General features: G+C 37.1%; 2 protein-coding genes across 2 annotated transcripts; both read right to left on the reverse strand.

The window, feature by feature from the left end:
* Positions 1–8,492: 8,492 nt before the first annotated feature.
* Positions 8,493–10,666, reverse strand: LOC106326133 (peroxidase 58-like). Its single transcript, XM_013764156.1, has 4 exons — positions 10,419–10,666; positions 9,667–9,864; positions 9,164–9,329; positions 8,493–9,029 (listed from the first exon to the last, which is right to left on the reverse strand). Exons 1-4 carry the CDS (start codon positions 10,626–10,628, stop codon positions 8,614–8,616), a joined length of 990 nt encoding a protein of 329 aa, XP_013619610.1. The 5' UTR covers positions 10,629–10,666; the 3' UTR covers positions 8,493–8,613.
* Positions 10,667–12,415: 1,749 nt separating this feature from the next.
* LOC106325439 (peroxidase N-like) lies at positions 12,416–14,166 on the reverse strand. The gene is made up of 4 exons (XM_013763484.1): positions 13,934–14,166; positions 13,619–13,801; positions 13,035–13,197; positions 12,416–12,936 (listed from the first exon to the last, which is right to left on the reverse strand). Exons 1-4 carry the CDS (start codon positions 14,135–14,137, stop codon positions 12,512–12,514), a joined length of 975 nt encoding a protein of 324 aa, XP_013618938.1. The 5' UTR covers positions 14,138–14,166; the 3' UTR covers positions 12,416–12,511.
* Positions 14,167–17,780: the final 3,614 nt, after the last annotated feature.

Here is a 17,780-nt window from a genome sequence, read left to right on the forward strand (position 1 = left end):
AGAGATTTTCCCTTAATGGATGTGCCAATTACATAGGACTGGTTAACCTGTCTCAGCGGAACATCATTGATCTTGAATGGTCAAGTACAAAACAGGATCATGTCAGGTGGTAAATGTAGGGAAGGAATGCTTCAGAAGGAAAATAGAAAGTAGCAGAAGTACAAAACTCACCGATCACAAGAAGAAAACCAAAGAGAAGTTGCTACAAAAAGACAACTCTCTTGCCCTTGAACCTACATGCAAGAATGATCAGCACTGTCCTAATTGGGGATTCTGGAACAAGCCTAACCAGAAAAAAAAACCTAAGCAGACTGCATATTATATATTTCAATAGACATCTGATTGTCTTGTCATCGGAAAGAAACAAACCTAATCAGACAAAACTACAATCACGAGAGTATAACCAATGCATACAGTTTTTTCAGCAGAAGTTAAGAACATGTAAAAGATAAAAGATGTCTTTTTTTGGTCTAAGTGCTAAAAGAAAAGATGATATGACAAATCCAAGGAATGAATAATTAATTTGAACCAGTTAGTTGGCTAAGCTTTTACGTGCATACAATCTATGCAATCTATTCACTAAATCTAATACAACATATCTCACCGTTTGGAAACTTGCTGTATCAAAATATAGATGAGTTGTTCTGAAGTGGATCATACATAGACTAATCAAAACAATGAATGCGAACTGCGACGGTTACAAGAGGACATCTAAACGGAAATACGCTTGCTGTAATTGCAGAAACTCCAAAGGAACAATAAATCTAATTCCAGAAAAATAGCAATACCGTAATTGAGTCTTAAGTCATCAGAAAAGGAAAAAGGGCAAAGGAAAAATAAACGGCAGCGGAAAAATTAACCTAATGGATTTGGATGTGGAGGAAACAGAGAGACATAAGAAGCAGAAGAGATAATCAGAATTAAAACGTAAAACAAGTCTGCAACCCGATACAATCTCTTCATTATATAAATTTCTGAACAGTTACAACTCTTAAGGGAAGTTGATGACGGTTACACTGAAAATCTTAGTCTGAAAGGATACAACCTTTAAGGGAAGATAGATAATTTGTTCAGGGGACGCCTTTGAGGAGTTATGATGAAGACGTCGATTGCTCTGCTGAATCTAGGACGTCATAGTATTGTTTCTAAACAAAATCTTAACCATTAGATTATATCACAGACATAAATCTCACCGTTAGATTCTAAGTTTTTTTTCTATAATAAAACGATGACGTCATTGGTTAGATAAAAAAAGTTTGCTATTATATTTAGATTAATTACTGATATGGCGTAAATCATTTTCACCGAATTTCGAATTAGGAACACAACCGCACCAATGCCTATGTTTAAATTAACTGGTCTACCAGTTATTGTGGTAAAAGTTACATGATTTACTGATAGTTTTGGACCTTTTGGTTGAAAGATCTGCTTTCGGTTAACGCATTAGGGTTTTGACCTTTTCCACATGACTTCAATCCTGGTTTTTCAATATGACTTCAATCCAAGAAAACTCATGGTCAATATTATTTCCATTTTTGTGTATGGGTCGTCCTCTTTAACCCTTGGGAACTTTTTCTTTTATACATGAGAAATTAGGAGCTACACCAACAAAGTATAGCTTATTTAGCAACCTACCAAACGACACTGTGTACAAAATCTCGTTAAATGTTTAAGACATTTATACCCCTATAAGCCTTCCACGTAAAGTAACTATTCTGTAGCCGAAATATTATGGGGCGATTCTAAAATCTTTGATGTGGATTCGGAAAGATTTTATAGTCACTTTCGCATATATAGAAATCTTCTTGTGTCAGAGACAAACAAGGAAGGGAGTAATCTATTAGACAGACTCTTTATCTATCTCCCCATTTCTCTTCATCTCTCACTTTCAGAAAAAGAAAAAAATCTCAATTGCAAATCAAAAACCACTATTCAATTCTGGAGAGAAATTTTGCGGTTAGAGAAGAACCAGTTGGAGTGAAGGTCACAACACTGTACCACAAACCCTTCGGTCTCATGCAAATTTTGAATTGATATTTTTCTTTTTCTCTGATCTCTTTCCCCAAGACCCATCGTTGTGTTCACAGTTCTTGATTTTATTATTTTGTGGTGCAAACTTACAGAGGAGGAAAAGAAGCTGCAAGATAAAGTAATAAAGTCACTAGAAAGGGGAAAAATGCTACGACAAGTAGCATACTGAAATTGTTTTTATTTTGTCTTGGGGAGGGTTTATTGTCATCACCTCTGTCATTATTATCACGCTGAAATTTAATAGGAGTAATGTCATATCTCTTTGGAAAATATCATTTTGTCTTTATTGTGTCTTGAACTCGTAAGCTCTGGTTTATGACTTCTATCTAGTGTCTTGTTTTGTTTCTTGGATGTGTGTATCAATTTCCATCAATGTTGTTTCAACTGATATTTCAGTGTTGTATGACCTGAATATTTTCTCTAATCGCTTTGTGGTGTAGTATGTACACACTTAGATTTTCCTGGCGAATACATTTGTAGTTAAATGTATTTAGCAATATAACTAATATTTTATCAATCAGTCATTTACATTTAGATATATATGATACTTAGTATAGGTAACCCAATTATACTAGCCGGTTGTCTTAGTACATATCAGACATCTAGTTGCCATATCGATCACTATTGCCTTGACTGTGGTAACAAATCGTACATACGCCATATTCCAGAATGGTCCGGGACATCTGAAGCCACAAACGATTGAACCCTATCGGTCTAAAATGTCTCATGTTACTCAATTCAACCCAAATATCTCAAACCACATATAATCATTAATTCCCTATTTTTCAAAGTTACCCGTACCACGACCTAACGTTGTGTTAGACCGGACTAGTCAAATATCAGAGTACTCATGAAGCGCATATAAAACAATTACTTTTATTGATTTAAGAAATATTCATACATTGAATAATTCAAGACTGGGCCCGGCCTAATGCCAAATTGAGTTAACATAACACATAACTCAATACCATTTACAAAAGGCATGAAAATCTACACCGGCGGTCCTAACGTCCAGCACCAAGCTATCCAATCATCCTTACCTAAAGCGACCTGCAAAAAGGACAACGGAGTTGGATGAGTAATCTAGTATTACTCAGTGAGCTGGCGGCCTCTACCCGCAACCTAGACTCTAACCCAGACAATCCAAAATAACAATCAATCTAGCCCTAGCATGCAATATAAGCTCAGGCTAAGCAAACCGTTACTAAGTTAGACTTGGCCTCCTGCCATAGTCCAACTTTCAAGTAACGGGAACCTTCATTAAAACAAGTCAACAACCAATCCCTAGTTAACCATATATACGCCTGAGTTCAGTACTCATATAGTGTTAGACACTTAGACCATACAAGAATCATGAGCCGGTCGACCAACAATCAAACAAGAACATGATCGGCCAACCAATGATACCGCATAGCTTTAATATCCACCACCCTTCACAAGCAATCCCTCAAACACATACAGGCCAACGTCAGGCCTACACTAACAAAATACACACCAAGCCTAATCCGGTACCTAAACCAGACTTAGGACTTAATGTCAGAACCTGCAAACAAAGCAATCAACAACCACAACCACAACAATAATAAGATAGTAACTTCTAATGACTCGATCTTACTCGTAACACCGTATATCGGTGCTACATTAACTCGAGGGTTCCATAACCCTCTACGACACACTAACACAACACTCTAACCTGGGCCCTGGTGACTTCGTGTTCATCCTCTCTATCGGCAAAATCCTATCTCCCTACCACAAAGGCCAGAAGAAGGAACCTTCAATCGACCGCGGCCCACAGTCCTTCGGGTCACCGCGTGACAGCCCACAGTCCTTCGGGTCACTACCGGTTATTACCTCGTCGTGCAACCACTCAGACATAGGCCATGACCCCGTCTCTCTGAGTGCTCTCGATCCAGCGAATAGGGGGTTTCCTTGAACCCGCTGGGTACGAGGGCGAGGAAACACTAGTCCACCCCAAAACATACCTAGCATGGGCGGCTTTCGCACCTGCTGTCGGCATAACACACACTCGACACAATTATCCCTAGGAAAGACCTAAGGGACAAGACTCCAACCCAAAACTAAACAATATATAGAAGTCTACGACAATATCAACCAATACTCGTAGTCCAGCCTATATGGCATAGGACCCGTAGTATCAACATCACAACCAGGAGATCGGCCTATATGGCCAAGATCCCTAAACAACAACATTATCACTAAACAACTCAACCAGTTAGTCACTCCCTTACCAAGAGATGACTAACCTCAATCAACAAGATTAATTAAACGAGCAAGCATTTAATTAAATCTACTCAATCAATCTACTCAATCAAACCGTTACCCAGATAGTTCGGCCTCCTGCTACGACACTATCTTTAAAGATAACGGGAACCTGCACTCAACCATATCAACACACAAGAATATAAATCATGATGCATCCTAGCCCTAGTCCTAGTCAGGTTATCAACTCAATCTTAATTCCATTCATCTCAGCTTAGCCCTTGCTAAACTGAGTCCGGTTCCATTAATAAAATAACCCTAAAGACTATACCATTCAATAGAGTGATCATTCCAATCTATATGCTACTCGATCTACCTTAAATTCCAAATGGAATTCACACAAAACCAACTCACAGTGTTCTAGGCGAGAAGCAACTGGTTGATCGGAGAAGACTTGGCCAAAACCCAAGGGATGACTTGACTGGAGTGGACTGGACTGATCTCGACTTGGACTGATCTTGACTTGGAAAGAACCTCGGCTTCACCATGAAGAAACTGACAGGCCTCGACAAACTGATCTTGACTCGGACAGAACCTCCTTTAGCTTCTGGACAGTTCTTCGGACTTCCCGGCGGAGTATCCAGCAGAACTTTGACTGATCTGAACCCGTAGAACTTAACTAACTCCGGACAGCCTCTCCACTTGATCATCAAAGGAACTGAGTGGCCTAGACGAATTCAGTTGGACAGAACCGTCCCTAGGCGCTGACTCGAAATCAGTAGAGAACTGACCTCGAAAACTCTCTAAAACTCTCGAAATAGCTCGGAATCACTTGTTTTCTTTTTCTACTTCTCTCTCACGTTTTTAACTTGGTTTGGACAGGTCTGGATGTGAAGAAATGATCTGGGGTTGTGGGGTATTTATAGGAGACACCCGCCAATCAGCTTCAGGTTGGTGGCAGCCCGTGTGTCGCTTCGCATGGCTCCGGACGCATGCGCGGCAGCACCTCGTGCTCCACATGTCAGGATGCATGTCCAGGACACATGCAGGACGCCACCACTCCTCCCACATGTCAGGATGCATGCCTGGAGTGCATGCAAGAAGCCACACCAGTACACACATGTCGATCAGCATGCTTCGGTTGCATGCGCGGAGACACCTCGTGCTTGGTCGATCCACCTCGTGCTTCTACATGTCAGGCTGCATGTACTGCTTCCATGCACGGTGACACCTCGAGATTCTATAGACACTCAGCTGCTTAGATGGTAGTTATCACGTCCTGGCCATATATGTAGAGACACCTCGAGCTTCTTGGTCGGTTTACGCGATTTTTGACCATTCCGGCAAATTTCTGACCCGTGATCAATTCCGAATATTTTTCTGCTCTCGTTCTGATGCTCTAAATATTTTTAATAGACTCCAGATGAATTATGATATCCTGTAAAAATATTTCCCGAGCCTCCGGCTTCCTCGAAGAATTCCATAATACCGAAACTAGGGTTTTCGCCCAATTTCGGGTTTTTCCGTCGTGCTTCGATCCCGTCGTGCTTGCTTCCCATCCTGCTTAATTCCCGTCCTGCTTCCAATGTTTTTGAAATAATATTCCGCTGAAACGAAGTTTCGCGGAAAACTTTGTGCTGAAGAAACGTCATTCCTCCCAAACGTCGAGCTTCTAAACCGTCGTGCTTCCAAAAATGTTGTGCTTCCAAAACGTCCGTCTCATCAATCTAGGACATCTTCTAACTATGGTCGAGCAACTTATTCGACTCATAGTTTACTCACGATCACTTCTTCGCCCACCTCGTACTTCAAAACTTCTCGATCGATCCTTATCACCCGCAACTCGACCACCACAATGATAATCGACCATTCTCCCTTTTTTTTTTAACGGGTTCCTACAATATCGATTGCTATTGCCTTAACTGTGGTAACAAATCGTACATACGCCATATTCCAGAATGGTCCGAGACATCTGAAGCCACAAACGATTGAACCTATCGGTCTAAAACGTCTCCTGCTACTCAATTCAACTCAAATATCTCAAACCATATATAATCATCAATTCCTTATTTTTCAAAGTTATATTGTCTGTATACAGAATTTTGTATGAACGTTTATATTAGCTTAATACTATACATTAGATACATAAACTTATTTTTTAACACATCAGATTCATAAAATTATTTGATTATCCGGTTAAGCATCAGATACATATGCTTATTAGATTAACCGGTTAAGACGCATCGGATACGAAAACTTATTAGATTAGCCATTTAGAAAGCATCGGATAGATAGACTTATAAGATTAACCGGTTAAGACACATCGGAAACGGAAACTTATTAGATTAACCGGTTAAGACGCATCGGATACGGAAACTTATTAGATTAGCCGTTTAGAAAGCATCGGATACATAGACTTATTAGATTAACCGGTTAAGATACATCGGAAACGGAAACTTATTAGATTAGCCGGTTATCTTTATAGATATTTGACATCTAATTATTGTTGACGACCCTTATTTTTTAGACCATGTTATTAATTCGAAACAATTAACATATCCTTAGGATATGTAGTAGCTCCCGTGCTTGTTTTCTAAATTGTATAACCGTAAATTATTGGATATTTATTTTACTTGCGAGTGTTCATAATATATGTGAAATGTCCCAGCCTATTGTTCCTTTATCAATGTGATATGTAATGACAATATTAATGTCTTCGTACTGTAAATAAACTTTGATACATTTGCTGCCATCGATATTTAGCTATACAAAAACTGTTATTATGATGTTTATCCTTTGAAAACATGCACCTAAGTCATATGATCTGATCATGTTACTAACTTTGTTGATGTTTCTTGAAAGCTTTTTACATAGACATCACATATTAGATAAGCATTATTATTTTTAAAGACATGGCATTCCAAATCGCTCAACACACCACCTCAATCGCCTCCCATCCCCCTCTACTACATATCTTATAGATGGGTTGTTTGCAGGTTACTTTGTTGTGGCCTATCACTTTGCATCTGCTGCAAACAATAAAAACTGATGTAACATATCTGACTGAAATACAGGTATATCTTTCCATGCTGCATTTTTTTTCTTTTATCTCTATTTTTTCTATCTTTTCACAGTAAAGTCATCGTGGTGATAAGTTTTCAAAACTGTTGTCTGGCTAATATATATTGTACCTGCGGTACCAAAACTATTGTTCGGGTAATATTATTTTTACACATATAGCTAACAATTTCAAAATAATAAAAAGAATTACTTTCCTGTGGTTCATTGTTCCAGAGCGTTTAGCATGCCAATGTTTTGATTGATAAATCTCGCTCACTGATTCAAACAGGAAAGCTAAGAGGATCGTTGTGACAGCTCGGCACTCTTCGAACGTAGGAAGAATCACACAAATCACACAGAAGCTGGTGAAGTACATGACATCGTTAATCGAAATCATACAACATCTGGTTCAGATTTTGATTGCTTCCAATCTGATTCCGGCATAGGTCGACATGCTCAAGATTTATGAGAAGAAACAAAGTGCACAACGTGCAACGACATGTACATCTCCGTCACTAAGGATCCCACCATCATCTTTGACGAAATCTTATCAGAGATTGAAACGAAGAGGAAGATATATCGAAAGCTCCACATTTTTTTCATAGCCATTGGCTCTTCTCTCTCCTTTGCACAAATATTTGTATGTATGGAAACTAAATCTTTCAAAGGATTTGATATTGAGTTCCACCGTTTCCGATAGTAAATATGTGAATGGGGAAGTGATCTCTCAATGTTACTATAATTCTTAACCCTTCTCGAGAACACAAAAAATCTAGGACATATCTTAGCAAATCTTTTTGATATCTCACAAAATCTATTTGCCAGCTATATAACCTACAACACAAACACGGTGGAAAATCCATCGCCAACTGGGTAAAGGCTTTAAATGTCATTTTGCACATACCTTACCTACAACAAAATCCACTTTTACACAGGTATTTAGTTAATTTCGTGGTCTTTTATGGTTTTTGACCAAATTACGTCTTTTTTTTAAACCCTTGAGAATTAATTTTAAGGAATTACGATTTCACAAATTTTCCAAAACTACATTATTATATAGGGACATAGGGTCTAAATTGAAGACAATATGTAGGCTAATAGAAAGAACGTGAAGCTCTTCTCATATGTGTACATATATGATTTAAAAAAAAAATAATAACAATGGCATACTTAGCCTGAATAGTAAAACAAAATCCAACGGAAAAAAAAAAGTTGTGGAAAAGCACAAATTTGCTACCACTTATTCCATGTATCACAACAAATAATATTTGATCACTTGAAGATGCAATGATACAATTAAAATTAGTTGACCCGTCTGCAGTCTCTACGAATCTCACCTTCAGTACCCGTGAGAGTCTTTACGTTTCCCATCTTGATCATCGATCTAGCAAAGATTCTAAAGAACTCACTTTGGTTCTCTGCGAAACGATTCACCAAAGGTACAGTGGGAGCTCCTCTTGAGGAAAACAAGATTTGATCTGATTCAAGTACTCCACGGTTGTTTTGAAGGTTCTTGAAATAGTCGTTATCAAATGAGTCAGGGCTCGTAGGATCAAGATTTACTAAGGCGGTGGGACTTCCGCCTCGCGGGCATTGTCGTCGCAACGTTTGCAAGAATGCCGGTTCAACACTCGGGTCCGACTGTCCGTTGATACCATCAAAATTGTTCACACGATTGGTTATCGCTGCACACTGAACCCTCCCGAAGGTATGAGCACCTGTACAATTATTATGATTCATAATTATGATAGATTTAATACTTCGAAGTACTATTGATGTCCTGATCTTTATACATTATGAATTATAATCATATTTCTATAAGACGGTCAAAAGAATTAAAACGCGAATGTACCAGATAAAGCGACCAAATCGGTAGTGTCAAGATTATGTTCAGAGAACTTAGTGGTAAGGATATCGAGAGAGTCAGGTCCTAGTGGAAGTGCAGCCACCGCATCGTCACGGTTGGCGGTCCGACCATCTCTCCTTCCTAACAATACGTCCCATGACGGTCCTCCCGCCTTGAATGAAATGAAAGTTCAAATAGTTATATAAAATGTTTACGTAAAATTGGAATATAAATTCAAGACATGTCGCCTATAATGATTTCTACTAATGCATGTTATGCCAGCAGTGCCGGCCCTGATGGAAAGCACACCAAGCAACAGCTTCCAGCCCATCCAAAAAAGTTGAAAAAATCAGCCTTTTAAAACAAATTATTGATATATATACGATACTTTAATAAATAATATACGAAATAGGCGAAGTTTTTGAAAAATGCTTGTGGTCTTTCCAATGTCAGGACCGCTACATAAAATTAAATATTTGAAACACCTAGATTTTGAGAATTATCATTACCAGTGAGACAGATATTTCAGCTGTGATAGCAAGGATATCGGCACAAGAGACAACTCCAGGGCAAACATTCTCGAGAGCGGTTTTGATTTCATCGATCACCTCGAAACCGCCAAGAGAGCCAGCGTTTTGGAAAGCTTCCTTTTCACCCTCTACTCCATCCGCCAGAGCAGCATCCAATAGTACCGAACCATCGCACCCCTGTGGTTCACACGCTTTAAGCTCAATGTTCAGTGCACAAGTATATGTCTATATATAATTATCTTAGTCATATTGTAAATCTATAACTACATATTTTCCTATGCCTTGTAACTTATTTAGCCCATGACTAGAGAAAAAAGTCAAGGAAAAATAATATTTTAGTTTATAGACTTTTTACCATCGTAATATGAAAATCATGTGAATGAAGGAATATGTAGTCCAAAATATAACTAATCATTAAAAACTTCAAATTTGATCTTAAAAATCAATGACTCCACTAAACTCACAATTTACAACACGTTGGTACTTTGTATGGTCAATCAGTGACGTGAACTATTAGTACCTTTTGAAGCCAAAAGAAATAGAGTTATGACCTTATTAATATAAACCACGGTTTGTTTATATTCAACATGAATAATATGATATTTCTTTTATTTCAAAATGAATCATGAGACCAAATGCGCATTGAATCAATTGGTTTCATTTTTTTTTGTCAACCAATCAATTGGTTTCATTATAACCTGAAAAGTGCTAATGAATAAAATAGATCTTACGTTCACGAAACAGTCGTGAAAGTGAAGGCGCATGACTTGAGCAGTGAGTCTAACGTCGCTACGGCTTGCTTGCTCCAACAGGCTCCGAGCAATGACTGTGACATTAGGGCAGGTCGTGGAGTAAAAATCAGAGGTAAGCTGAGCATTACCCAAAACCCCAAACATCAAAATCGAGAGCAAAAGCAAGGGAATAGTATTGCTTAGACCCATTTATATTGTCTCTCTTTGTTAAACCGAGAGATAAGAAGGCCAAAGGAATATGTGGGTTGATGCTAAAAGAAAGATTTTCGTAGCCTTTTATAGAGAGCTTGTATCTAACGTTAGAAGAAAAATCTCAGTGTTGTAGGAAAATAAATTGTAGAAGGATAAATAATTGCTAAAAGAAATATATAGGTTTCAAAAATAAAATATATAGTAATATTTTTATAATCAAATCATCAAACTAAATGTTTATGAAAAAAAAAACATTGTATTTATCTCTCATGAATAATAGATAAAAATGTCATATGAATGTACGTCATGAGCTAATTGATTTTCTGACATAAAAAATACAAAATTTTAGAAAATATGATGTAATATAAAAAAAGCTACAAATTTGTAGTAACAAAAATCCACGAAAGCAAACAAAAATTCCCGTACTAAGAAATAGGAAAAAATACGTCAACACGAATTAATAATGATGTGTTGAAATTGGATCATGCTTACTATTCCTCCCGCGTAGATTTGAACGTAGTTTTAATTTCTTGTATTTCAAGCCATCAAAATGGAGCCAGTTTTCTAAAAATAATTGGACAGTGTTGTTGTCATCTGCTTAAAGATTTGATTCGTTGAATTTCACGGAAACTAGTCGTTTTTCAACTTTATTTTGCCTACCTTTAATATTTACCGGCCGACATATGCGATGAAATTTGATAATGACACCATCTTACACAAGAGAAATGCTGCAACTATTTTGCATTAATTGTTAGGAGTTTTATTTTGATATATATATTGGGATTTAGGCTTGGGCATAAAATCCGGAATCCGAAATCCGAATCGAACTCGAACCGAAAAACCCGACCCGTTATCCGACCCGAAACGTAAAAATAAACATAAAAAATATCCGAACGGGTTTTGTAGGGTGGTACAAAAAATATCCGAACCCGAAGTGTTATTAACCGAACCCGAACGGGTAACCCGAAAAATCCAAAATTAATAGTCAATATAAATATTTTGAAATATATATAAGTTTTTCAATTATTAAATTCAATATTTGTGGTAATATTATATATAATAATAAATATTAAAATTCTAATAAATGCTTTAAGTACACAATTAGTTATAAATAAGTATTTTATAATTTGCTCATTGAAATAAAAAGTCTACTCTCTATAAGGCAATACATATTGTTTACAAATGATATTTGTTTTCATGCTTGATTTAACATTTTATTGTTATTTTATCAATTTTATATGTGATAGATTAGTTTTTATTTAATTTAGATGTTTTTCTTTATGTTTTACTTCAAAAATTTTGTTTTTTACTTTGGTTATATCCGAACCGAACCGATATAACCCGAATCCGTACGATATATGATTACTTTATGGGTTTTATGATGAATACAATTTTGAACCGAACCCGAAGTGTTATTATCCGAACCCGACCCGTACTAATAAAATTTTAGTATGGGACCTAGAAACGTAAACCCGAAAATTCAAAAACCCAAAAAAACCCGATCCGAATGCCAACGGGTACCCGAACGCCCAGGCCTATTGGAATTGGTTGATAAAGCATAGATTCAAAAATCTCTGTATCAAAGGTTATACCCCTACTCGAATTCTTCTGATACCTGACTTTTGATTTCTTGTGTTTATGTGAGGTTTAAACACACATTTCTAGTTCGTTTAAGTTATTTTAGTTGCATTTAAACATTATTCTGATTAGCAAAAAAAAATTAAAACATTATTTAGGTTGCGTGCATGCAAGAATCATGAAGAGTATGTGCATATTGGAGCGGATTAAAAGCAAGAAACATAAGATTGCACACGTGGCCATTTTGAAACACACAAGGGCTGATCAACTCCCAAACATTGCAGAAAATAGGAACACACAGACTAGTTATTTATAACCCTACAGTTTTTCCTAACCTCCCCACTAGATCCATTAACAAGATTCGTAATACCACCCATTTTGATCATCGAACGAGTGAAGTCCCTGAAAAACAAGTACTGGCTCCGACTATAAGCCTCCACAAGTCTCTTTGTTGTGTTCACGGCCAAATCACTCGAGAACAGAATCTGATCCGAACTCAAAAGACCTTTCCCTTCGAGGAGGTTCTTGAAATAGTTGTTGTCGAAGGCGTAGGTAGAGTTCCTGTCTAGGGGAGCTGTTTGGTTTCCACTTCCTCCGGCGGGACAAACTGTTCGCAGATCAGACAAGAGTGTTGTCTCAAGTGTTGCGTCCGGAGATCCTGCGCCGTCAAAGTTGAACAGCCTGTTGCTGAAGACATCACATTTTGCTTGTCCAAAGGTGTGAGCTCCTTTGTAATGAAAAATGTACATGCATAAGTGATAACTACTTCGAAGAATATAATACCCAAATAAAAATAATTTTCATTAAAGAAAAAAGTAATTAAACCTGATAAAGCTACGACGTCGGCGGCATTAAGGCCAACAGCTACAAACTTGGCAGTAATAGCGTCTAAGGGTTCAAAAGGAGATGGTAGATTATTTGCACTGCTCTGATTTGCCAGAAGTCCATCTTTTCTTCCTAATGCTACTCTCCACTGAGGCCCTCCGCTCTGCAAATCAAATCCCGTTATGGACGACGGCCAAAATATCATAAAGATATATAACAATAGTTAATATACGAAAGCATGCATCATGCATCTGTATTCTGTAATTATATAGACGACCAAAGAAAATAAACACTAATCTCATGTTTTAGGGCATCCGTATTAAAGAATCACTTTATAAAAATTACCAAAAATAGTAATATTATAATAAAGTTATATGCATTGAAGGTCTCTCAAAAAAAATATCATGTCTAGTACTAAAAATAATGGCAATGGAAGTCACTGTATAAACTTTTGTTTCTTAAAATCTGTAACTTGTGTTAATTATATGAAATCTCTAACTCAAAATTTGATTAAGGATCCACTGAAATTAAATTAATCATTAAGGCTTTGATGGTTGTTAAATATTGGGAACAAAAAGGCTTACTAAGACAACCGAGTCGCGAGCGGCTAAAGTGAGTATATCAGCACAAGAAACAACACCAGGACATGCGTATTCCACAGCGGCTTTGATCGTATCAATTACGTCAAATCCTCTTGCAGAGTTTAGATTTGGGATCGCTAATTTCTCGCTATCGTCTCCATCCAGCAATACAGACGCATCGCATCCCTGGAAAGTTCACGCTAAAGAACTGATGACAAGCTAGTGTTTGGAAGTATGGAAAAATTGTTACAATATTTAAACCGTAAACATAAAACAAGTATTTGACAGAAAAGAAAACGTAGAGATAGCAATACATACATTAACGAAACAGTCATGGAAATGAAGACGAATGAGAGAAGCAGCCATCCGAGTATCGGCCTTCAGGGCGTTCATAACTTGTCTGCGGACAATTGGTACAAGATACGGGCATGATTTAGCGTAAATGTTAGGGTTTAGCTGTGCCTTAGCCCCTGAACAAAGCATACACAGGGTGAAAACAGTAAGCAAGACATGTCCTCTCATTGGCTATAAGATGGCTTGTTTAGATGAGTTACTAGAGTGATAGTTTAATACGATGTTGAAGAAATGTGGTTCTACTTATAGAGAAAAAAATAGGTAGCAAAGGGCTTAATTGTGCTTCTGTTAAGTGGACTATTACGAGAATGATTAATGGATGGTGACGCATGGAGGCTTCGAAATATTAATTTCTTGTGCTCAAGAGGACGCATTAAGCTCAATGTTTTTTTTATAATTCTTGTAAGATTAGGCACAAAGAGGCATTCAAATTGATAGACTCATGAACTTTCTATCGTGTTTTGTATGTTGGCCGGTTTTATATTACGTAATCCACTAAAACTAGTGACTGTAGTCAACTTTGTATAGAATAGGGCTGCATGTATTTAAATGTATTTTTAGGACGCAAGTGGACATTGTGTGAAACAATTTTCCCTACTGGTACTTACACGTAGGGATGTCAAAATGAGGTAACTCGTTCAATTCAGTTCAGCTCATAGTGAGCTCGACTATTTCATGAGTTACCTCAGATCAGCTCATTTATTATATGAGCTTCAATATGTTAACTCGAACTTAGATCATCTAGATCATGAGTTAAATGAACTAACTCGTGATCTAAATAAAAATAATAATATAAAATAAAATAGTGATAAAATAACTTCTATAATAATGTTCAAAATTTAAATGTTAAAAAATCTAAAACATAAATATTAAATACTAAATAAAAACTAACACATGACAAAAAAAAAACAACACCTAATATAAATTAAATTAAAGCAAAACCAATGATCCAAATTCATATTTTTCGTGAGAGTCTTGAGACAATTCATCTTCAATGTCTAAACAGTATAGTTTCTTTTTTTTTCTACGAAAAAGTTATAGATAACTTTTAGAAGTTTAATTTCCATATTATTTATATGTATGTTTTACATTTTAATTTTAGAAGATAAATATAAAAATTATCTATATTTTTTACATAAAAAAATAGAAGTATCCAAATATAATATATATATATATATTATATATAATTGTAAGTATAAAAATGAACAAGCTCATAAGCCAGCTCATGTTCATTAAAGATCGTTCATATAACCCGTGATCTAATTTAAGCTCGATCATTAAACTCATTTATTAAATGAGCTTAAAATATAGAGATCATGCTCATGAAAAAACGAGTTGGGTTGAGTCAGCTCATGAGCTATAGCTCATTTTGACACTCCTACTTACATGTATCTTTTTGATGAGATTGAGCCTGATAGGAACTATGCACATGAATTTAGTTAGAATTTATTCTCACTATACATAAAGAAACAACATACTCATGATGATATATATATTTAGAGCCAGTTAAATTAAAACAGGTTTAGAAAATCCATTGAATGTTATTGGATCACTATTTAAAACATAAACTTCAACGGATATTTCCTTAATTAAAACTATATATTGCAATTAACAGATTTAAGTAGCTTAACCTTAAATGTATATACTTTTATATAAATAATGAATGAACTTGAGAATCAATGAATATACCTAAAACCAAAAAGATGTATATCAATTATCCATTGAAATGCTTACAAATGAGAAGATAATTGATATCTTAAAGTGATTGACTGATTGCTAACAATCCCGAAATGGATAAAACCATTCATTGATAGTTAACTAATTGTGTAAACACATCAAAAAGTACTTAGCAACACTGACGACTACCTTGATAATGATGGTATTCCACGTAGTAGTCAACTTATTATGATCGGTTTTAGCGGTAGTGTTACTTTCCCACTTGAACCTAATTATATAATTTTGCAGTAATTTTATATAATTCTTTTGTTTACAAAGTGCATCGTCCAAATTGTTTTCCACTTCGCGCTATTAGCAATATCGGCACGCCAAATAAAATATAACAAAAGCCACGTGCATTTATACATATTCTTAATTCTTATCTCAATATTGTATACTTATGTAAATTCCACATTCGATCCCACTAGAGCTATTTCAAGGCGTCTTCTCTGGTGGCGTGGTCAAGAATCAAGATGAGCATCTGAATACGGATGGTAGCCCCACAATATACAAATAGAGAAATGAATCAAACTGCATAAATGTGGGATAATACTTGACAAGAATGTGGGAAATAGTAAAAGAAACGATCCAGAAAAATAAACTTTGAAATATCCTCGGTAATCTTTTTTTTTTTTTGTAATTTGGCTTTCATTAGAACATAAATAGGAAAATAAAAATATTACAAACCCATAAGGCTAGTGTTATAGGACAAAAGCCCATACCTGAAGAATGCCAAAACCTATGAATCTCAATGAGAACTAATTAGTTGCCAGGCCATGAAGAAGGCAGAATCACAGAGCGTAAGCAGGCCCAGAGTAGGGAAAGTAGGGTTGTTAGCGGTTGGGGGGTGGGTGATCAGTTAATGTGAATAGGGGGAGAGATCGAGAGAGTTTGCATCTCCTTGTAATGTTACACGAGCCATCTCTGCATCATCGCTGAAGATAGACGAGGGTTGGAGTCTCGAAAACTTGAGATTTTGTTTCTGATCTGGCGGTCAAGCAAGCGGAATAGCACATCCACCGATCTGAAGACGTTCGTGTGAAGCCGAGCGTTACGTTCATTCCAGAGCAAATAAAGGGTTGCTTGTCAAGCCGTCATCAGTAGAAGACGCGCCGATTTCGCCATCTGAAGATTCTGAAGCTGAGCAATCGATTGATCCCAAGATCGGAGTGGTTGCAACCGACACCGAGCAGCTACTTGACTCCAGAGGTCGAAACTGTAGTTGCATTCAAAGTAAAGGTGGTTCCTCGTTTCAGTGGTTGAGTTACAGAGGAGGCAAGAAGGATCAACTTGAAGCCCCCAGCTTTGCAATCTATCTTTCGTAGGGCAACGGTTGAGCATCATGAGCCAAGAGTGGAACGCATGTCTCGGGATAGCGGAGAACCAAATTAGCTTGGTCCAGATTAGATTTTGGATGTCTCCTCTCAGATAGGTATAGATATTTCCAGTGCTGAAAACTGTTGAGATCTTTCCTTGTATCTCCCATTCATAGTAGTCTTCCCTATCCGTCAGTTCGATGGTAGTGATGTATACATAGAGTTCTAACATTGCGTCTGATCTTGCAGGTGGCAAACACCAACTTCCATTTCGACATAAGGAGGCAATAGTTGCAGTTTTTGAAATGCCTAACCTGGAGTTTGAGGCAGCTTGTAGTGCGAGGATGCATCCTTCCGGAGCCCAATTTGGGGACCAAAACCGAGCTCGTCGACCATTTTCAAGCCTGATCTTGATGAGAGGGAAGACAATCGGCCTCGCTTTGATCAGCTTGTTTACGAGCCATGAGTATGACTGAGATGGCTTGATCGTCCAGTAGTTATCCAGGGTCCCTTTGAGAATAACTTCCTTGAACCATGCTGCCCACACAGAGTCTTCTCTGAAGAAGAGGAGCCAGATTAGTCGAATACAACATGCTCTGTTCCAGGTTAGCAAGTCCTTAACACCTAATCCCCCTTGATCTTTGGTAAGCGTAACTCGGTCCCAAGCTACTTTAGCAGAGTGATGACCTTCCAAATTTCCTTTCCATAAGAAGAAGCTACACATTGAATTGATCTTGTTTATGTAGGCTTTTGGGAGAAGGAAAGCAGAGCACCAAAAC

This window comes from Brassica oleracea, chromosome C2 (genome assembly GCF_000695525.1).
Source record: "Brassica oleracea var. oleracea cultivar TO1000 chromosome C2, BOL, whole genome shotgun sequence".
Classification (NCBI taxonomy): Eukaryota; Viridiplantae; Streptophyta; class Magnoliopsida; order Brassicales; family Brassicaceae; genus Brassica; species Brassica oleracea.